Here is a 22,888-nt window from a genome sequence, read left to right as displayed (position 1 = left end):
CCCCTGGGTGCTGTGGGTCGCTGTGGGGCACCCATGGGTGCTATGGGACCCCGCAGGACCCAGGGGGGCTCCGAGGGCTGCGGTGCGGGGGGGGGGCCGTGGGGCACCCCTGGGTGCCGTGGGGGGCTGTGGGTCGCTATGGGGCACCCCTGGGTGCTATGGGTGCTATGGGGCACCGTGGGTCTCTATGGGGCACCCATGGGTGCTATGGGACCCCACAGGACCCGGGGGGGGCCGGGGGCTGCGGTGTTGGGGGGGTTCATGGGGCACCCCTGGGTGCTGTGGGTCGCTGTGGGGCACCCATGGGTGCTATGGGACCCGCAGGACCTGGGGGGGCACCCGGGGGCCGGGGGCTTCGCTGCGGCCGCTGCCAGCGCTGGGGGTCGACGGCTGCCAGAGCCTCTGCGGTGAGCGAGGGGGGGGCCGGGGGGCACCCAGGGGTGCTGGGGGGTCCTGGGGGGTGCGGGGGGGGGGCCGGGGGGGCACCCGTGGGTGCTGGGGGGGTCCTGGGGGTGCTGGGGGTTCCTGGGGGCACCTATGGATGTTGGGGGGGGTGCTGGGGGGGCCAGGGGGTCCTGGGGGCACCCATGGGTGCTGGGGGGGGCCTGGACGGTGTTGGGGGCTCCAGGGGGGTCCTGGGGGCACCTGTGGGTGCTGGGGGGGCGTGAGGGCACCTGTGGGTGCTGGGGGGTCCTGGGGGCACCCAGGGATGCTGGGGGGGGTGCGGGGGGGTCCTGGGGGCACCCATGGGTGCTGTGGGGGAGCTGTGGGGCTGTGGGGGGTCCTGGGGGCACCTATGGGTGCAGGGGGGGTCCTGGGGGTGACCATGGGTGCAGGGGGGGTGCTGGGGACACCCATGGGTGCTGGGGGGCTCCTGGGGGTGCTGGGGGGTGGCTATGGGTGCAGGGGGGCACAGGGGGGGGTCCTGGGGGGTGCTGGGGGCACCCATGGGTGCAGGGGGGTGCAATGGGGGGGTTTCTGGAGGGGTTTTGGGGGGGTTTTGGGGGGTTTTGGGGGGGTCCCGGGTGCCGCAGCACCCACGGGTGTCGGGGGGGTTCCCGGGGGGGTGTCGGGGGGGTCGGGGTGCCGCAGCACCCACGGGTGCCCCCCCAGAGGAGGGCGGCTGCCCCTGCGGGCGCCCGGCCCTGGGGCTGCTGCTGCGCCGGGAGCCGCGTCCGGAGACCCCCCCCCGGCCCCCCCCGCCCAGGTGAGCGCCCCGGGAGGGGCCCAGGCGTCCGGGGGGGCCAGGCGTCCGGGGGGGGAGCCAAGGGGGGGCCCAGGCGTCCGGGGAGGGGGGCCCAGGCGTCCGGGAGGGGCCCAGGCGTCCGGGGGGGCCCAGGCGTCCGGGAGGGACCCAGGTGTCCGGGGGGGGGCCCAGGCGTCCGGGGGGGGCCCAGGTGTCCGGGGGGAGCCGAGGGGGAGGCCCAGGTGTCCCGGAGGGGCCCAGGCATCCGGGAGGGGCCCAGGCGTCCGGGGGACCCAGGTGTCTGGAGGGGGGGGCCAAGGGGGGGGCCCAGGCGTCCCCATGGGGGACCCAGGAGTCCGGGGGGTCTGGGGGGTCCTTGGGGGTCACCCATGGGTGGGGGGGGGGGGACATGGGGACACCCGGGGGGGGGGTGACACCCACAGGGGGGCAGGAACATGGTGACACCCCTGGGGGGGGGCGCGGGGGCACCCATGGGTGGGGGAGGCACCCGGGGGGGGGCGGGGGCACCCATGGGGTGGGGGGGGACACGCTGACCCCCCCCCGCCCCCCCCCCAGGCGGCTGCTGGCGCCTTCGGCTGCTTTGACGGCGACTCCGAGGCCTGGGAGCCCCCCCGAGGCGGCGTGAGCGGGGGGGGGACACGGGGGGGGGGACAGGGGACACGGGGGGGGGGACAGGGGACAGAGGGGAGGGGCCACAGCGGTCATGGGGGGGACAGGGGACATGGGGGGGCCCAGGTGCCATGGGGGGGGACATGGGGGAGGACAGGGGACGTGGGGGGGACAGGGGACATTGGGGGGGGACCCAGGTGTCATGGGGGGGACGTGGGACGTGGGGGGGACATGGGACCCAGGGGGGATGGGGGGGACATGGGGGGGGACAGGGGTCATGGGGGGGGACAGGGGACATTGGGGGGGACCCAGGTGTCATGGGGGGGACATGGGACGTGGGGGGGGACTTAGGACCCAGGGGGGACGTGGGGGGGACATGGGGGGGGATCTGGGACCGTGGGGGGACAGGGGACATGGGGGGGGACATGGGGGGGACAGGGGACATTGGGGGGGACCCAGGTGTCATGGGGGGGACACGGATACGGGGGGGGACACGGGACATGGGGGGGACAGGGGACATGGGGGGGCAATGGGGGGCACCGGAGGGGAACTTAGGACCCGGGGGGGACATGGGGGGGGGATCTGGGACTGGGGGGGGGGACAGGGGACATGGGGGGGACAATGGGGGGGGGATCTGCCCCTGGGGGGGCATTTGGGGGTCCCGGGGGGGGGGATTGGGGGGGTATTTGCCCCGGGGGGGGGTATTTTCCCCCCCCCGGGTGCTAATTGCGGGTGCTCAGCAGGGCGCTGCCCCCCCGGAGTCGCCCCCGCCAGAGTCGCCCCCCCCGGCCGCCGCCCCCCCGCCGGACGCCTGGGCCCCCCCGGACGCCTGGGCCCCCCGGCGCTGCCCCACGCGGTGCTGCCGCCCTCGGCCGACCACACCTACGCCCAGTGGCGCCCCCGGCCCGACCCCCCCGGTGAGCCCCCCCCGGACGCCGGGGCCCTTCCCTGGGTGCCTGGGCCCCCCCTCGGACGCCTGGGCCCTTCCCCGGACGCCTGGGCCCTTCCCCGGACGCCTGGGTCCCTCCTGGACGCCTGGGCCCCTCCCGGACGCCTGGGCCCCTCCCCAAACGCCGGGGCCCCCCCGGACACCTGGGCCCTTCCCCGGACGCCTGGGCCCTTCCCTGGGTGCCTGGGCCCTTCCCGGACGCCTGGGCCCTTCCCTGGGTGCCTGGGCCCCCCCGGATGCCTGGGCCCTTCCCGGACGCCTGGGCTCCTCCTGGACACCTGGGCCCTTACCCGGACGCCTGGGCCCCCATGGACACCTGGGACCCCCCCGGACGCCTGGGCCCCTCCCCGGACTCCGGGGCCCCTCCGGACGCCTGGGCCCCTGGCGGCAGCTGACCCCCCCTCCCTGTCCCCCCCCCGCAGGGGAGCCGGGGGCGGAGGCGGCGCTGCCCCGGGGGGCCGACGGCGGCGAGGACACGCGACAGTGCGCCCTGTGCCTGCAGCGCGGCGACGCCCCCGCCGAGGTGCGCCCGGACGCCTGGGCCCCCCCGGACACCTGGGCCCCTCCCGGACACCTGGGTCCCTCCCGGACGCCTGGGCCCCCCCCGGACACCTGGGCCCCCCCCGGACACCTGGGTCCCTCCCGGACACCTGGGCCCCCCCGGACACCTGGGTCCCTCCCGGACACCTGGGCCCCTCCCGGACACCTGGGCCCCCCCGGACGCCTGGGCCCCCCCCAGACGCCTGGGCCCCTCCCCATCCCCCTGTCCCCCCCCGGACACCTGGGTCCCCCCATCCCCCTGGGTCCCTCCCGGACGCCTGGGCCCCCCTGGATGTCTGGGCCCCTTCCCGGACGCCTGGGTCCTTCCCCGGACGCCTGGGCCCCTTGGGGACTCCTGGGCCCCCCCGGACGCCTGGGCCCCTCCCGGACGCCTGGGCCCCTCCCCATCCCCCTGTCCCCCCCCCGGACACCAGGGCACCTCCCCATCCCCCTGTCCCCCCCCCCCGGATGCCTGGGCCCCCCCGGACGCCTGGGCCCGTCCCCATCCCCCCGTCCCTACCCCCCCACGGACACTTGGGCCCCTTGGGGACTCCTGGGCCCCTCCCCATCCCCCTGTCCCCCCCCGGACGCCTGGGCCCCTTGGGGACTCCTGGGCCCCCCCGGACGCCTGGGCTCCTCCCCATCCCCCTGTCCCCCCCCCCCCGGACACCTGGGCCCCTTCCCGGACGCCTGGGCCCCCCCCGGACGCCTGGGCCCCTCCCCATCCTCCCATCCCCCCCCCCCCGGACGCCTGGGTCCCTCCTGAACACCTGGGCCCCCCCGGACGCCTGGGCCCCTCCCCATCCCCCTGTCCCCCCCCCCGGACGCCTGGGCCCCTCCCCATCCCCCTGTCCCCCCCCCCGGACGCCTGGGCCCCTCCCCGGACGCCTGGGCCCCGGCAGGAGGCGGGGCGGCTGCTCTACATCGGCCAGAACGAGTGGACTCACGTCAACTGCGCCCTGTGGTCGGCCGAGGTCTTCGAGGAGGCCGACGGCTCCCTGCGCAACGTCCACGCCGCCGTGGCCCGCGGCCGCCAGCTGGTCAGCGCCCCCACGCGTGTGCGCGGCGTGTGCGCCGCGTGTGCTTGGCGTGTGCGGGGTCCCCCGGGCTCACACACGTGCCTGGGGGCACCTAGGGGTGCAAACGTGGGTGCTCGCGCGGGTGACAGGGTGCTGGGGGGGTTAGGGAGCACCGTGGTGCAGCGCACACGCATGTGGTTAGCGTGTGCTTAGCGTGTGCGGGGTCCCCCGGGCTCACACACGTGCCTGGGGGCACCTAGGGGTGCAAACGTGGGTGCTCGCGCGGGTGACGGGGTGCTGGGGGGGTTAGGGAGCACCGTGGTGCAGCGCACACGCATGTGGTTAGCGTGTGCTTGGCGTGTGCATGCCCCCACGCATCCCTACAGGCTCACACACGTGCCTGGGGGCACCTAGGGGTGCAAACGTGGGTGCACACGTGGGTGACGGGGTGCTGGGGGGTTTAGAGAGCACCGTGGTGCAGCGCACACGCGTGTGCTTGACATGTGGTTGGCGTGTGCGTGCTGCCATGCATCCCTACAGGCTCAGACACGTGCCTGGGGGCACCTAGGGGTGCAAACGTGGGTGCTCGCGCGGGTGACGGGGTGCTGGGTGGGTTAGGGAGCACCATAGTGCAACACCCACGCGTGTACTTAGCGTGTGCTTGGTATGTACACCCCGCCACGCATCCCTACGGGGTCAGACACATGCCTGGGCCCACATATGGGTGCACACATGGGTGCTGGGTGGCTTAGGGAGCACCGTGGTGCAGCGCACATGCGTGTGCTTAGCGTGTGCTTAGCGTGTGCACCCCGCTGTGCCTCCAAACAGGCTCAGACACACGCACAGACCCACCTACGGGTGCACACACATGTGCCAGGCTACCAGGCAGCCCCAGGGCCGGGATCCCCACACATGTGCTTAGCGTGTGCTTAGCGTGTGCACCCCGCTGTGCCTCCAAACAGGCTCAGACACACGCACAGACCCACCTATGGGTGCACACACACGTGCCAGGCCACCGGGCATCCATAGGGCGCCGATCCCCACACATGTGCTTAGCGTGTGCTTAGCGTGTGCACCCCGCTGTGCCTCCAAACAGGCTCAGACACACGCACAGACCCACCTACGGGTGCACACACACGTGCCAGACTACCAGGCAGCCCCAGGGCTGGGATCCCCACACATGTGCTTAGCATGTGCTTAGCGTGTGCACCCCGCTGTGCTTCCAAACAGGCTCAGACACACGCACAGACCCACCTACGGGTGCACACACACGTGCCAGACTACCAGGCAGGCCCAGGGCCGGGATCCCCACACACGTGCTTAGCGTGTGCTTAACGTGTGCACCCCGCTGTGCCTCCAAACAGGCTCAGACACACGCACAGACCCACCTACGGGTGCACACACGCGTGCCAGGCCACCGGGCATCCATAGGGCGCCGATCCCCACACATGTGCTTAGCGTGTGCTTAGCGTGTGCGCGCCTCTATTCCCCCCCACAGGGTCCAATGTGCCCATAGGGGGGCGGACGTGGGTGCTGGGCGGGAAGGGGGGCTCGGCGCGCCGTCGGCGTGTTGTCGGCGCACCGCCGCGCCCTTAGCGTGTTCTTAGCGTGTCGCCCCGCAGCGGTGCGAGCTGTGCCGCCGGCCCGGGGCCACGGTGGGCTGCTGCCTGGCCGCCTGCCCCAGCAGCTTCCACTTCATGTGCGCCCGCCGGCGCCGCGCCGCCTTCCAGCGCGACAAGAAGGTCTTCTGCCAGCGCCACACCGGGCTGCTCGACGGCACGGTCAGCACCCATGGGTGCCCCCCGGGCGCGGGGGTGGGGGGTGGGGTCCTGCGGAGGTCCTGGGGGGGTCTCGGGGTGCATACGGGGGGGTTTGGGGTGGATTTGGGGGATTTTGGGGTCGTGCGGGGTGGTGGGACGTCATGGGGTGGTGGGATGTCACGGGGCGTCACCCGTGGGTGCAGCACCCTTGGGTGCTGGGGGGGTGCTGGGGGGTGGTGGGGGTCCTGCGGAGGTCCTGGGGGGTCTCGGGGTGCATACGGGGGGGTTTGGGGTGGATTTGGGGGGTTTGGGGTCGTGCGGGGTGGTGGGACGTCACGGGGTGGTGGGACGTCGTGGGGGGGGTCACCCATGGGTGCAGCACCCTTGGGTGCTGGGGGGGTGCTGGGGGGTGGTGGGGGTCCTGTGGAGGTCCTGGGGGGTCTCAGGGTGCATACAGGGGGGTTTGGGGTGGATACGGGGGGGTTTGGGGTCATATGGGGTGGTGGGATGTCACGGGGTGTCACCCGTGGGTGCAGCACCCTTGGGTGCTGGGGGGCTGGGGGGGTCATGGGGGGCTCGGGGTGGGGGTTTTGGGGTGATACGGGGGGTTTTGGGGCGATATGGGGGGTTTTGGGGTGATATGGAGGTATTTTGGGGTGGATTTGGGGGGTTTTGGGGTCATATGGGGTGGTGGGACGTCACAGGGCGTCACCCGTGGGTGCAGCACCCTTGGGTGCTGGGGGGGTGCTGGGGGGCGGGGTGGGGGTCCTGCGGAGGTCCTGGGGGGGTCTCGGGGTGCATACGGGGGGGTTTGGGGTGGATTTGGGGGATTTTGGGGTCGTGCGGGGAGGTGGGACGTCACGGGGTGGTGGGACGTCACGGGGCGTCACCCGTGGGTGCAGCACCTTTGGGTGCTGGGGGGCTGGGGGGGGTCTTGGGGGGCTCGGGGTGGGGGTTTTGGGGTGATACAGGGGGTTTGGGGTGGATTTGGGGGGTTTGGGGTCCTACGGGGTGGTGTGACGTCACGGGGTGGTGGGATGTCACGGGGTGTCACCCGTGGGTGCAGCACCCTTGGGTGCTGGGGGGGTGCTGGGGGGTGGTGGGGGTCCTGTGGAGGTCCTGGGGGGGTCTCGGGGTGCATACAGGGGGTTTGGGGTGGATATGGGGGGGTTTGGGGTCGTGCGGGGTGGTGGGACGTCATGGGGTGGTGGGATGTCACGGGGCGTCACCCGTGGGTGCAGCACCCTTGGGTGCTGGGGGGGTCTTGGGGGGCTCAGGGTGGGGGTTTTGGGGGTTTTGGGGTGACATGGAGGTATTTTGGGGTGGATTTGGGGGGTTTGGGGTCCTACGGGGTGGTGTGACGTCACGGGGTGGTGGGACATCATGGGGCGTCACCCGTGGGTGCAGCACCCTTGGGTGCTGGGGTGGTGCTGGGGGGTGGGGGTGGTCCTGCGGAGGTCCTGGGGGGTCTCGGGGTGCATACGGGGGCTCCTGGGGTGGATTTGGGGGATTTTGGGGTCGTACGGGGTGGTGGGACGTCACGGGGTGGTGGGATGTCACGTGGTGTCACCCGTGGGTGCAGCACCCTTGGGTGCTGGGGGGCTGGGGGGGTCTTGGGGGGCTCGGGGTGGGGGTTTTGGGGTGATACGGGGGGTTTTGGGGTGATATGGGGGGTTTTGGGGTGATATGGGGGCTCCTGGGTTGGATTTGGGGGGTTTTGGGGTCGTACGGGGTGGTGGGACATCACGGGGCGTCACCCGTGGGTGCAGCACCCTTGGGTGCTGGGGGGCTGGGGGGGTCTTGGGGGGACTCAGGGTGGGGGTTTTGGGGTGATATGGGGGCTCCTGGGTTGGATTTGGGGGGTTTGGGGTGGATTTGGGGGGTTTTGGGGTCGTACGGGGTGGTGGGACGTCACGGGGTGGTGGGATGTCATGGGGCGTCACCCGTGGGTGCAGCACCCTTGGGTGCTGGGGGGGTGCTGGGGGGTGGGGGGGGTCCTGCGGAGGTCCTGGGGGGTCTCGGGGTGCATACGGGGGGCTTTGGGGTGGATATGGGGGGGTTTGGGGTCGTGCGGGGTGGTGGGACGTCACGGGGTGGTGGGACGTCGTGGGGGGGTCGCCCATGGGTGCAGCACCCTTGGGTGCTGGGGGGTCACGGGGGGCTCGGGGTGGGGGTTTTGGGGTGATATGGAGGTATTTTGGGGTGGATTTGGGGGGTTTTGGGGCCGTACGGGGTGGTGGGACGTCGTGGGGGGGTCGGACGTTGTGGGGGGGGTCACCCATGGGTGCAGCACCCTTGGGTGCTGGGGGTCACGGAGGGGGCTCAGGGTGGGGGTCATGCACCAATACGGGGGTGTCTTGGGTTGGATATGGCGCTTTTCCACCCAAAACGGGCCCCCCACCCCCACGGGCGCCCACGGGTGGGGGTCCAGCCCCATAGCACCCATGGGTGGGGGTCCAGCCCCATAGCACCCACGGGTGCTCCCTGGCCACTGCGGGTGCCCAGCCGACCCGCGACACGGCGGCAGCCCCTCCCCGGGGGCCGTGGGGGTCGTGGGTGGTGGTGGGGGGCCCCCCGGGGCCGTGGGGCGCCCCGCGGGTGCCCCCCGCCCCCAGCAGCACCCATGGGTGCAGGGGCTGGTGCCCGAGGAGGGCTTCGCCGTGCTGCGACGCGTCTACGTCGACTTCGAGGGCATCAGCTTCAAGCGCAAGTTCCTGGGGGGGCTGGAGCCCGGCGCCGTCCACGTGGTCATCGGTGAGGGGCACCCATGGGTGCTGGGGGGGTCCCATGGGTGCTGGGGGGTCTTGGGGGGTCCTGGGGGTCCTGGGGGTCCTGGGGGTCCCGTGGGTGCTGGGGGGCTGGAGCCTGGCGCCATCCACGTGGTGATGGGTGAGGGGCACCCATGGGTGCTGGGGGGGGTCCCATGGGTGCTGGGGGGTCTTGGGGGGGTCCCGGGGGTCCTGGGGGTCCCGTGGGTGCTGGGGGGGCTGGAGCCCGGCGCCGTCCACGTGGTCATCGGTGAGGGGCACCCATGGGTGCTGGGGGGGTCCCATGGGTGCTGGGGGGGTCCCGGGGGGTCCCGGGGGTGCCGGGGGGGTCCCATGGGTGCTGGCAGGTCCCAGAGAATCTCATGGGTGCTGGGGGTCCCCAGGGGGGTCCCATGGGTGCTGGGGGGTCCCGAAGGGTGCCAGGGGTCCCAGGGGGGGTCCCGGGGGGTCCCATGGGTGCTGGGCGTCCCCGGGGGGGTCCCATGGGTGCTGGGGGGGTCCTGTGGGTGCTGGGCGTCCCCGGGGGGGTCCCATGGGTGCCGGGGGGGTCCCGTGGGTGCCGGGGGGGCACCCATGGGTGGGGGCGGCGGTGGTGACGGGGGGCCGCAGGCTCCACCCGCATCGACAGCCTGGGAGCCCTGACGGAGCTGTCGGAGTGCGACGGGCGCCTCTTCCCCGTCGGCTACCAGTGAGTGCAACTGGGCCTTACTGGGAGCACTGGGAGGCACTGGGAGGCACTGGGAGGGGCCATGGGTGCCCGCTGGGGCGGGGGACTGGGGGATACTGGGGATACTGGGCCGTACTGGGAGCCCTGACGGAGCTGTCGGAGTGCGACGGGCGCCTCTTCCCCGTCGGCTACCAGTGAGTGCAACTGGGCCTTACTGGGAGCACTGGGAGGCACTGGGAGGCACTGGGAGGGGCCATGGGTGCCCGCTGGGGCGGGGGACTGGGGGATACTGGGGATACTGGGCCGTACTGGGAGCCCTGACGGAGCTGTCGGAGTGCGACGGGCGCCTCTTCCCCGTCGGCTACCAGTGAGTGCAACTGGGCCTTACTGGGAGCACTGGGAGGCACTGGGAGGCACTGGGAGGGGCCATGGGTGCCCGCTGGGGCGGGGGACTGGGGGATACTGGGGATACTGGGCCGTACTGGGAGCCCTGACGGAGCTGTCGGAGTGCGACGGGCGCCTCTTCCCCGTTGGCTACCAGCGAGTGCAACTGGGCCTTACTGGGAGCACTGGGAGGCACTGGGAGGCACTGGGAGGGGCCCGTGGGAACTAGGGAGTGGGAGATACTGGGGATACTGGGCTGTACTGGGGGACACTGGGCCATACTGGGTAGCAGTGGGTCATACTGTGAGGCGCTAGGCTGTACTGGGGGGCCCTGGGCCATACTGGGAGGCCCTGGGCCATACTGGGAGGCCCTGGGCAGCACTGGGTGGCACTGGGGGGGTCACCAGGCCATACTGGGGGTACCTGGTGCATACTGGGAGGCCCTGGGCCATACTGGGACGCCCTGGGCGGCACTGGGGGGGTTACGGGTCCGTACTGGTGCTAACTGGTGCATACTGGGAGGCCCTGGGCCATAATGGGAGGCCTTGGGCCATACTGGGGGGCCTTGGGCCATACTGGGAGGCCCTGGGCCATACTGGGCGGCCCTGGGGGGGTCAGGGGTCCGTACTGGTGCTAACTGGTGCATACTGGGAGGCACAGACACATAATGGGGGTCACTGAGCCATACTGGGAGGCCCTGGTTCATACTGGGGGGCCTTGGGTCATACTGGGAGGCCCTGGGCAGCACTGGGGGGGTCTGTACTGGTGCTAACTGGTGCATACTGGGAGGCTCTGGGCCGTAATGGGTGGCACTGGGCCGTACTGGGAGGCCTTGGGCCATACTGGGAGGCCGTGGGCCATACTGGGCGGCCCTGGGCGGCACTGGGGGGGTCACCGGTCCGTACTGGGGGTACCTGGTGCATACTGGGAGGCCCTGGGCCATACTGGGAGGCCCTGGGCAGCACTGGGTGGCACTGGGGGGGGTCACCAGGCCATACTGGGGGTACCTGGTCCATACTGGGGGACCCTGGTCCATACTGGGGGGCACTGGGCGGCCCTGGGCGGCCCTGGCGGGGGGGGTCAGGGGTCTGTACTGGTGCTAACTGGTGCAGACTGGGAGGCCCTGGGCCATACTGAGCAGCCTTGGGCGGCACTGGGGGGGTCACGGGTCCGTACTGGTGCTAGCTGGTGCATACTGGGAGGCCCTGGGCCATACTGGGCGGCCCTGGGCGGCACTGGGGGGGTCACCGGTCCGTACTGGGGGTACCTGGTGCATACTGGGAGGCCCTGGGCCATACTGGGAGGCCCTGGGCAGCACTGGGTGGCACTGGGGGGGGTCACCAGGCCATACTGGGGGTACCTGGTCCATACTGGGGGACCCTGGTCCATACTGGGGGGCACTGGGCGGCCCTGGGCGGCCCTGGCGGGGGGGGTCAGGGGTCTGTACTGGTGCTAACTGGTGCAGACTGGGAGGCCCTGGGCCATACTGAGCAGCCTTGGGCGGCACTGGGGGGGTCACGGGTCCGTACTGGTGCTAGCTGGTGCATACTGGGAGGCCCTGGGCCATACTGGGCGGCCCTGGGCGGCACTGGGGGGGTCACCGGTCCGTACTGGGGGTACCTGGTCCATACTGGGAGGCCCTGGTCCATACTGGGAGGCCCTGGGCAGCACTGGGTGGCACTGGGGGGGTCACCAGGCCATACTGGGGGTACCTGGTCCATACTGGGGGGCCCTGGGCCATACTGGGAGGCCCTGGGCAGCACTGGGTGGCACTGGGGGGGTCACCAGGCCATACTGGGGGTACGTGGTCCATACTGGGGGACCCTGGTCCATACTGGGCGGCCCTGGGCGGCACTGGGGGGGTCACCGGTCCGTACTGGGGGTACCTGGTCCATACTGGGAGGCACTGGGCCGTACTGGGAGGCCCTGGGCAGCACTGGGTGGCACTGGGGGGGTCACCAGGCCATACTGGGGGTACCTGGTCCATACTGGGGGACCCTGGTCCATACTGGGCGGCCCTGGGTGGCACTGTGGGGGTCACCGGTCCGTACTGGGGGTACCTGGTCCATACTGGGAGGCACTGGGCCGTACTGGGAGGCCCTGGGCAGCACTGGGTGGCACTGGGGGGGTCACCAGGCCATACTGGGAGTACCTGGTCCATACTGGGAGGCCCTGGGCCATACTGGGACGCCCTGGGCGGCACTGGGGGGGTCACGGGTCTGTACTGGTGCTAACTGGTGCATACTGGGGGTACCTGGTCCATACTGGGGGGCACTGGGCCATACTGGGCGGCCCTGGGCGGCCCTGGCGGGGGGGGTCACTGGTCCGTACTGGTGCTGACTGGTGCCGACTGGGAGGCCCTGGGCCATACTGGGCGGCCCTGGGCGGCACTGGGGGGGTCACCAGGCCATACTGGGGGTAGTTGGTCCATACTGGGAGGCCCTGGTCCATACTGGGCGGCCCTGGGCGGCACTGGGGGGGTCACGGGTCTGTACTGGTGCTAACTGGTGCATACTGGGGGTACCTGGTCCATACTGGGGGGCACTGGTCCATACTGGGCGGCCCTGGGCGGCCCTGGCGGGGGGGGTCACGGGTCCGTACTGGTGCTAACTGGTGCATACTGGGAGGCCCTGGGCCATACTGGGCAGCCCTGGGCAGCACTGGGGGGGTCACCGGTCCGTACTGGTGCTAACTGGTGCATACTGGGAGGCCCTGGTCCATACTGGGAGGCCCCGGGCAGCACTGGGTGGCACTGGGGGGGTCACCAGGCCATACTGGGGGTACCTGGTCCATACTGGGGGACCCTGGTCCATACTGGGGGGCACTGGGCGGCACTGGGCGGCCCTGGGCGGCCCTGGCGGGGGGGGTCAGGGGTCCGTACTGGTGCTAACTGGTGCATACTGGGAGGCCCTGGGCCATACTGGGCAGCCCTGGGCAGCACTGGGGGGGTCACCGGTCCATACTGGGGGTAGTTGGTCCATACTGGGAGGCCCTGGTCCATACTGTGCGGCCCTGGGCGGCACTGGGGGGGTCACGGGTCTGTACTGGTGCTAACTGGTGCATACTGGGGGTACCTGGTCCATACTGGGGGACCCTGGACCATACTGGGCGGCCCTGGGCGGCCCTGGCGGGGGGGGTCAGGGGTCCGTACTGGTGCTAACTGGTGCATACTGGGAGGCCCTGGGCCATAATGGGAGGCCTTGGGCCATACTGGGGGGCCTTGGGCCATACTGGGAGGCCCTGGTCCATACTGGGAGGCCCTGGGGGGGGGTCAGGGGTCCGTACTGGTGCTGACTGGTGCGTACTGGGGGCGCAGGTGCTGGCGGCTCTACTGGAGCACCCGGGACGCCCGGCGCCGCTGCTGGTACCGCTGCCGCATCCTGGAGCACCGGCCGCGGCCCGGCACCGAGGGGGGGCCCGGCCCGGGGGGGCGCGAGCACAACCGCACCATCGCCCACGGGCCCCTCGAGGGTAGGTGCCCCCCCGGACGCCGGGGCCCCTCCCGCCCGGACGCCTGGGCCCTTCCCTCCCGGACGCCTGGGCCCCTCCCGGACGCCTGGGTCCCCCCCGGACACCTGGGCCCCTCCCGGACGCCTGGGTTCATCCTGGACACCTGGGCCCCTCCCGGATGCCTGGGCCCCTCCCTGGGTGCCTGGGTCCCTCCCCGGACACCTGGGTCCCCTCCCGGACACCTGGGTCCCCTCCCGGACACCTGGGCCCTTCCCTGGGTGCCTGTGTCCCTTCCCGGACACCTGGGCCCCTCCCGGACGCCTGGGTTCATCCCGGACACCTGGGTCCATCCCGGACGCCTGGGCCCCTCCCGGACGCCTGGGTCCATCCCGGACGCCTGGGTCCCTCCCGGACGCCTGGGCCCCTCCCGGACGCCTGGGCCCCCCCCCCGGACACCTGGGCCCCTCCCGGACGCCTGGGCCCCTGCCTGGGTGCCTGGGTCCCTCCCGGACGCCTGGGCCCTTCCCAGACGCCTGGGTTCATCCCGAACGCCTGGGCCCCTCCCTGGGTGCTTGGGTCCCCCCCGGACGCCTGGGTCCCCCCCGGACACCTGGGTCCCTTCCCGGACGCCTGGGCCCCTCCCCAGACGCCTGGGTTCATCCCGGACGCCTGGGCCCCTCCCGCACACCTGGGTCCCTTGGGGGGGGGGGGAGTGATGTCCCCAGGACACCTGGGCCCATTGTGGGGGGGGCACCTGGACACCTGGGCCCCTTGGGATGGTGCCCGGACACCTGGGCCCCTTGCGAGGGGCACCCGGACGCCTGGGCCCCTGGGTGGGGGGGGGGGGGGGGGTTGTCCGCAGGACAGCGGGGTCACTGGGTGGGGGGGGCACCCGGACGCCTGGGCCCCTTGCGAGGGGCACCCGGACGCCTGGGCCCCCGGAGGGGGGGCGGGGAGGGGCCTCGCGAGCCCCCCCAGGTGCCTCCCTCCCGGCCCCTCCCGCAGGCGCAGCTGTCGCCCCCCCCGCGGCGCCCGGCCCCCCCCCGGGGCCCCCCGAGGCGGCGGCCCCCCCCCGCGGCCCCCCCGGCCCCCGCGGCCCCGGCTACTCCCCCCCCCGGCGGCCCCCCCCCGGCGGAGCCTCCCGCCCGCTGCCGGCACCCGGTGAGAGCTGTCGGGGGGGGGACAGGGGGGACATGGGGGGACATGGGGGACATGGGGGACATGGAGGGACATGGGGGGACATGGAGGGACATGGAGGGACATGGGGGACATGGAGGGACATGGAGGGACATGGAGGGACATGGGGGACATGGGGGGACATGGAGGGACATGGAGGGACATGGAGGGACATGGAGGGACATGGGGGACATGGGGGGACATGGAGGGACATGGGGGGACATGGGGGACATGGGGGACATGGAGGGACATGGGGGGACATGGAGGGACATGGGGGGACATGGGGGACATGGGGGACATGGAGGGACATGGGGGACATGGAGGGACATGGAGGGACATGGAGGGACATGGGGGGACATGGAGGGACATGGGGGGACATGGGGGGACATGGGGGGACATGGGGGGACATGGAGGGACATGGGGGGACATGGGGGACATGGAGGGACATGGAGGGACATGGGGGGACATGGGGGACATGGAGGGACATGGGGGGACATGGAGGGACATGGGGACATGGGGGGACATGGGGGACATGGAGGGACATGGGGGGACATGGAGGGACATGGGGGACATGGAGGGACATGGGGGGACATGGAGGGACATGGGGACATGGGGGGACATGGGGGACATGGAGGGACATGGACATGGAGGGACATGGGGGACATGGGGGGACATGGGGACATGGGGGGACATGGGGGACATGGAGGGACATGGGGGACATGGGGACATGGGGGGACATGGGGGACATGGAGGGACATGGGGGGACATGGGGGGACATGGAGGGACATGGGGGGACATGGGGACATGGGGGGACATGGAGGGACATGGAGGGACATGGGGGGACATGGGGACATGGGGGGACATGGAGGGACATGGAGGGACATGGGGGACATGGGGGACATGGGGGACATGGGGGGACATGGAGGGACATGGGGACATGGGGGACATGGGGGACATGGAGGGACATGGGGGGACATGGAGGGACATGGGGGGACATGGGGGACATGGGGGACATGGGGGGACATGGGGGACATGGGGGACATGGAGGGACATGGGGGGACATGGGGGACATGGAGGGACATGGAGGGACATGGAGGGACATGGGGGGACATGGAGGGACATGGGGGACATGGGGGACATGGGGGACATGGGGGACATGGGGGGACATGGGGGGACATGGAGGGACATGGGGACATGGGGGACATGGGGGGACATGGGGGACATGGAGGGACATGGGGGACATGGGGGGACATGGGGGACATGGGGGACATGGGGGGACATGGAGGGACATGGGGACATGGGGGACATGGGGGACATGGAGGGACATGGGGGGACATGGAGGGACATGGAGGGACATGGAGGGACATGGAGGGACATGGGGGACATGGGGGACATGGGGGGACATGGAGGGACATGGGGGACATGGAGGGACATGGGGGACATGGAGGGACATGGGGGACATGGGGGACATGGGGGGACATGGGGGACATGGAGGGACATGGGGGACATGGGGGGACGTGGAGGGACATGGGGGGACATGGGGGGACATGGAGGGACATGGGGGACATGGGGGGACATGGGGGGACATGGGGGACATGGGGGACATGGGACATGGAGGGACATGGGGGGACATGGGGGACATGGGGGGACATGGAGGGACATGGAGGGACATGGGGGACATGGGGGACATGGGGGGACATGGGACATGGAGGGACATGGGGGGACATGGAGGGACATGGAGGGACATGGAGGGACATGGGGGACATGGAGGGACATGGGGGGACATGGGGGGACATGGAGGGACATGGGGGGACATGGGACATGGAGGGACATGGGGGGACATGGGGGACATGGGGGGACATGGAGGGACATGGGGGGACATGGGGGGACATGAGGGACATGGGGGGACATGGGGGACATGGGGGACATGGAGGGACATGGAGGGACATGGGGACATGGGGGGACATGGAGGGACATGGGGGGACATGGAGGGACATGGAGGGACATGGGGACATGGGGGACATGGAGGGACATGGGGACATGGGGACATGGGACATGGGGGGACATGGGGGGACATGGGGGACATGGACATGGAGGGACATGGGGGGACATGGGGGGACATGGAGGGACATGGAGGGACATGGGGACATGGGGGGACATGGAGGGACATGGGGGACATGGAGGGACATGGGGGGACATGGAGGGACATGGGGGACATGGAGGGACATGGAGGGACATGGAGGGACATGGGGGGACATGGAGGGACATGGGGACATGGAGGGACATGGGGGGACATGGAGGGACATGGAGGGACATGGGGGGACATGGAGGGACATGGGGGACATGGAGGGACATGGGGGGACATGGAGGGACATGGGGGACATGGAGGGACATGGAGGGACATGGAGGGACATGGGGGGACATGGAAGGGACATGGGGACATGGGGGGACATGGGGGACATGGAGGGACATGGACATGGAGGGACATGGGGGACATGGGGGACATGGGGGGACATGGGGGGACATGGGGACATGGGGGACATGGGGGGACATGGAGGGACATGGAGGGACATGGGGGAACATGGAGGGACATGGGGGACATGGGGGGACATGGAGGGACATGGGGGGACATGGGGGGACATGGAGGGACATGGAGGGACATGGGGGACATGGAGGGACATGGACATGGAGGGACATGGGGGACATGGGGGGACATGGAGGGACATGGAGGGACATGGGGGGACATGGGGGGACATGGAGGGACATGGAGGGACATGGAGGGACATGGAGGGACATGGGGGACATGGGGGACATGGGGGGACATGGGGGGACATGGAGGGACATGGGGGAACATGGAGGGACATGGGGGACATGGAGGGACATGGGGGAACATGGAGGGACATGGGGGACATGGGGGGACATGGGGGGACATGGGGGGACATGGAGGGACATGGAGGGACATGGAGGGACATGGGGGACATGGGGGACATGGGGGACATGGGGGACATGGAGGGACATGGGGGAACATGGAGGGACATGGGGGACATGGGGGACATGGAGGGACATGGAGGGACATGGGGGGACATGGGGACCCTTGGGGACATGGGTCACCCCTGGGAACACTCCTGCCCCGTGTCCCCCCAGGCAGTGCCACCCCGGCCCCCCACCACATCGTCACCGTTGGGGACCCCGAGTTCCCCCCGCCGCGACGGGCGCGACGGCCCCTGTCACCCGCCGGTGGCCCCCGCGGCCCCCCCCGGCCACCGCCCCGTCCCCCATCACCCGCCGCGTCCCCCGGCGGCTCGGGGTCGTCCTCGGAGCCAGCGTCACCCACGGGACCAGCGTCACCCTTGAGGCCACCGTCGCCCATGGGACCAGCGTCGCCCTTGGGACCGTCGTCACCCTTGGGGTCACCGTCACCCGCGGGACCAGCGTCACCCGCGGGACCGTCATCGCCCTTGGGGCCATCGTCACCCGTGGGAGTGAGGTCATCCAAGAAGCCAACGTCACCCATGAGGCCACCGTCACCCATGGCACTGAGGTCATCCATGGAGCCACCATCGTCCCCAAGGCCACCGTCACCCATGGGACTCAGGTCATCCGTGGAGCCACCGTCTTCCCCAAGGCCACCGTCACCCATGGGACTCAGGTCATCCGCGGAGCCACCATCGTCAACGAGGCCACCGTCATCCATGGGACTGAGGTCATCCGTGGAGCCACCATCGTCCCCAAGGCCACCGTCACCCATGGGACTCAGGTCATCCGCGGAGCCACCATTGTCAATGAGGCCACCGTCACCCATGGGACTCAGGTCATCCGTGGAGCCACCATCGTCAATGAGGCCACCGTCACCCATGGGACTCAGGTCATCCATGGAGCCACCATCGTCCCCAAGGCCACCGTCACCCATGGGACTCAGGTCATCCGTGGAGCCACCATCGTCAACGAGGCCACCGTCACCCATGGGACTCAGGTCATCCAGGAAGCCAACGTCACCCATGAGGCCACCGTCATCCATGGGACTCAGGTCATCGGCGGGGCCACCACCGCCCGCGGGGCCACCGTCACCCATGGGACGACGGTCATCCGTGGAGCCACCACCGCCAACGGAGCCACCGTCGCCCGTGAGGCCACCGTCAACCGTGAGGCCACCATCAACCGTGAGGCCACCGTCACCCATGAGGCTCAGGTCATCGACGAAGCCGCCCGCGAGGCCGCCGCGGTGGCCCGGGGACGCCCCGTCGCCGGCGGGGGACAGCAGCGAGGAGGAGGAGGCTCCGCGGGGCGGTGGCACCCGCGGGCGCTACTCCCGCTTCGCCCGCACCGTGGTGACGCGGGAGCCACCGCCGCCGCCCGCCGCTGCCCCCCGCCCGCCCCACATCGACCAGCTGGACGGGGTGGACGACGGCGGGGACAAGGGACGGGGGGACGGGCCACCGCCCGGGCCACCCCCGGGGCCGCCGGCCGCCGAGGACCTGCCCTCCGACATCGTGGACTTCGTGCTGAGGAGCATGGGCGACGGCGGCAAGGCGCCGGGGGCCCAGGCGTCCGGGCCGGGCCTCAACGGCGACGGCGGCTCCCCCTGGGACCCCGAGGTGGCCGCCTGCCACCCCGTGGGGACGCGTCACCGAGGGGCCCCCCGGGGCCACGTCACCCACGGAGGTGCCGCCCACGGTCACGTCATCGACGGCCACGTCAACCATGGAGGTGCCGCTCATGACGTCATCGATGGCCACGTCACCCGTGGAGGTGCCGCTCATGACATCATCGACGGCCATGTCAACCATGGAGGTGGCGCTCATGACGTCATCGATGGCCACGTCACCCGTGGAGGTGTCACCCACGGAGGTGCCGCCCATGGTCACGTCATCGACGGCCACGTCACCCATGGAGATGCCACCTACGGAGGTGCCGCTCGTGACGTCATCGACGGCTATGTCAACCATGGAGGTGCCGCTCATGACATCATCGATGGCCGTGTCAACCACGGAGGTGCCGCTCATGACATCGTTGACGGTCACGTCACCCATGGAGGTGCCACCTACGGTCACGTCATCGATGGCCACGTCAACCGTGGAGACGCCACTCGTGACGTCATCGATGGCCTCATCACCCATGGAGGTGCCATGTACGGAGGTGCCACCCGTGGTCACGTCATCGATGGTCATGTCAAGCATGGAGGTGGCACTCATGATGTCATCGATGGCCACGTCAGCCATGGAGGTGCCACCCACGGTCACGTCATCGATGGCCACGTCAACCATGGAGACGCCACTCGTGACATCATCAACGGTCACGTCACCCATGGCGATGCCGCTCATGACGTCATCGACGGCCACGTCACCCACGGAAGTGCCACCCATGGAGGTGCCACCCACGGTCACGTCATCGATGGCCACGTCACCCACGGAGGCGCCGCCCACAACGGTGACGCCCACCCAGATGCCACCTCCGGCCGCCCCGCCCGCCGCAACGCCGTGCACCGTGATGATGTCACCCTCCGCGACGTCACTTCCTGCGACGGCGCCCGCCCCGCCGCTCCCGCCTGCAGGGCCACCCGCCGCGGTGGCACCCGCTGCGACGTCACCCTCGGCAGCAGCCCCCGCGGCCCCGCCCGCCACGGCCACGTCATCGGCGGCCGCGTCACCCGGGAAGATGCCACCCGAGGCCCCGTCACCGAGGGGACGCCCTGGGGGCCCAGGATGCCCTGGGGACCCCCCCAGACCCCACCCGGGGGTCCCAAGCGCCCCGGGGAGCCGCTGGGCGCCGAGGCCAAGCGGCCGCGGCTGGAGGCGGCCGACGGGGACGGGGACGGCAGCGAGGGGACCCTGGGCGTCAGGTGAGGACCCGGCGCCCACGGGCACCCAAAGGTGCTCAGCGGCACCCAAGAGGTGGGTCTATGGGTGCCCAACATGGTGGACATCGTCCCAGTTGCACCCATGGGTGCCCACCATGGTGGGCATGATCCCCTCCCAGTTGGGTCTATGGGTGCCCACCATGGTGGCCGTGATCCCCTCCCAGTTGGGTCTATGGGTGCCCACCATGGTGGGTGTGATCCCGTTCCAGTTGGGCCCATGGGTGCCCACCATGGTGGGTGTGATCCCCTCCCAGTTGGGTCTATGGGTGCCCACCATGGTGGGCGTGATCCCATCCCAGTTGGACCCATGGGTGCCCACCATGGTGGGCATGATCCCATCCCAGTTTGGCCCATGGGTGCCCACCACGTTGGGCATGATCCCCTCCCAGTTGGGCCCATGGGTGCCCACCATGGTGGGCGTGATCCCATCCCAGTTGGACCCATGGGTGCCCACCATGGTGGCTGTGATCCCGTTCCAGTTGGGCCCATGGGTGCCCACCATGGTGGCTGTGATCCCGTCCCAGTTTGGCCCATGGGTGCCCACCATGGTGGCCATGATCCCGTCCCAGTTGCACCCATGGGTGCCCACCACGTTGGGCGTGATCCCGTCTCAGTTTGGCCCACGGGTGCCCCCCCAGCACCTCCCCGTGCCCCCCCCGGGAGCACCCATGGGTGACGGGGTGTCCCCGCAGGCCGGGCCACCTCCGGGTGCCGACGCCGACGCTCCGGGACGCCCTTGACGTCAAGGAGGAGCCGGAGGAGTTCAGCGACGCCGACAGCATCGGGTGAGCACCCGGCACCCATCTGTGGGCACCAGCACCCATCTATGGGTCCTCAGCACCCATCTGTGGGCCCCCAGCACCCATCCATGGGCAACGGCACCCATCTGTGGGCCCCCCAGTACCCATCCATGGGCCCCCAGCACCCATCTATGGGCACCAGCACCCATCCATGCTCAACAGCACCCATCAGTGGGTCAACAGCACCCATCCATGAGTCCCCAGCACCGATCTGTGCGCCCCCAGCACCCATCTATGGCCGCCACGACCCATCCATGGTCAACAGCACCCATCTGTGGTCAACAGCACCCATCTGTGGGCCCCCAGCACCCATCCATGGGCCCCCCAGTACCCATCCATGGGCCCCCCAGCACCCATCTATGGGCACCTGCACCCATCCATGGTCAACAGCACCCATCAGTGAGTGGGTCAACAGCACCCATCCATGAGCCCCCACCACCCATCTGTGTGCCCCCAGCACCCATCCATGGTCAACGGCACCCATCCATGAGCCCCCACCACCCATCTATGGGCCCCTAGTGCCCATCTATGGCCCCCACCACCCATCCATGGTCAACAGCACCCATCTGTGGGCACCAGCACCCATCCGTGGTCAACAGCACCCATCCATGGGCCCCCCAGTACCCATCCATGGGCCCCCAGCACCCATCTATGGCTGCCACGACCCATCCATGGTCAACAGCACCCATCCATGGCCCCCAGCACCCATCCATGGCCCCCAGCACCCATCCATGGTCACCAGCACCCATCCATGGGCATCCAACACCCATCTGTGGTCACCAGCACCCATCCATGGGCCCCAGCACCCATCTATGGGTCAACAGCACCCATCTATGGGCCCCAGGACCCGTCTATGGCCCCCCCCACCCCATTGCCATCGTCCCCAACCTCTGTCCCCCCCGCCCCAGGTCCAGCCGGGTGCCATCGCCGGGGCCACCCATGGGTGACACCTCCCCGGACACCCCCCCGGAGCCGCTCTGGCCCCCCAGCCCAGGTAGGACACGGAGGGACACGGGGGGACACGGGGGGACATGGGGGGACATGGGACACGAGAGGGGACACGGAAGGACACGGGGACACCCAGCACCAGCAGGTGCCACCACCCTGGGGCCTCAGCGTGCCACCACGGCGTGACACACGTCATCACGTGTCATCGCGTGTCATGGCGTGTCGTTGCGTGTCACCGCGCGTCGTTGCGTGCCGCCACGTGTGCAGGCGCCCGCCGCCGCCCCGGGGCGCCCTGGGGTGACCCGTGACGTCCCGTGGGGTGACGGTGACGTCGCGTGGGGTGACACGTGTGGTGGCGTGTCGTCCCGTGTGGTGGCGTGTGCAGGCGTGTGCGGGCGCCCCGAGGACAAGGAGAACCGGCGGCCGCCGCGGGCCCGACCCCACCTGCGCTTCGAGATCAGCAGCGAGGACGGGCTGAGCGTCACCGCCGACACGCTGGAGGGTGACAGGGGACACGGGGACACAGGGGACATGGGGGACATGGAGGGACATGGGGGACATGGAGGGACATGGAGGGACATGGGGGACATGGGGGGACATGGGGGACATGGGGGACATGGGGGGACATGGGGGACATGGGGGACATGGAGGGACATGGGGGGACATGGGGGACATGGGGGACATGGAGGGACATGGGGGGACATGGGGGGACATGGGGGACATGGGGACATGGAGGGACATGGGGGGACATGGG

The 22,888-nt window shown here is 70.7% G+C and overlaps 1 protein-coding gene and 1 long non-coding RNA gene across 2 annotated transcripts in view; both read left to right on the top strand.

The window, feature by feature from the left end:
• Nucleotides 1-317: 317 nt before the first annotated feature.
• On the top strand, nucleotides 318-1,829 carry LOC135325440 (uncharacterized). The gene is made up of 3 exons (XR_010386427.1): nucleotides 318-407; nucleotides 1,114-1,207; nucleotides 1,763-1,829. It is a non-coding gene; the product is annotated as an uncharacterized LOC135325440 (long non-coding RNA).
• Nucleotides 1,830-1,959: 130 nt separating this feature from the next.
• LOC135325452 (histone-lysine N-methyltransferase 2B-like) overlaps nucleotides 1,960-22,888 on the top strand; it is a 33,161-nt gene continuing 12,232 nt past the window's right edge. Inside the window, exons 1-12 of the mRNA XM_064503536.1 lie at nucleotides 1,960-1,978; nucleotides 3,188-3,288; nucleotides 4,208-4,345; nucleotides 5,947-6,105; nucleotides 8,718-8,838; nucleotides 9,462-9,540; nucleotides 13,220-13,374; nucleotides 14,359-14,514; nucleotides 17,674-20,368; nucleotides 21,079-21,171; nucleotides 22,095-22,180; nucleotides 22,520-22,636. Coding sequence (XP_064359606.1) covers nucleotides 1,960-1,978; nucleotides 3,188-3,288; nucleotides 4,208-4,345; nucleotides 5,947-6,105; nucleotides 8,718-8,838; nucleotides 9,462-9,540; nucleotides 13,220-13,374; nucleotides 14,359-14,514; nucleotides 17,674-20,368; nucleotides 21,079-21,171; nucleotides 22,095-22,180; nucleotides 22,520-22,636 — 3,919 coding nt within the window. The remainder of the gene's footprint in view (nucleotides 1,979-3,187; nucleotides 3,289-4,207; nucleotides 4,346-5,946; nucleotides 6,106-8,717; nucleotides 8,839-9,461; nucleotides 9,541-13,219; nucleotides 13,375-14,358; nucleotides 14,515-17,673; nucleotides 20,369-21,078; nucleotides 21,172-22,094; nucleotides 22,181-22,519; nucleotides 22,637-22,888) is intronic.

This window comes from Dromaius novaehollandiae, chromosome 38, assembly GCF_036370855.1.
Source record: "Dromaius novaehollandiae isolate bDroNov1 chromosome 38, bDroNov1.hap1, whole genome shotgun sequence".
NCBI lineage: Eukaryota > Metazoa > Chordata > Aves > Casuariiformes > Dromaiidae > Dromaius > Dromaius novaehollandiae.
Note: the sequence above shows the minus strand (reverse complement) of the source record. Positions and strands in the feature narration are given on the sequence as shown.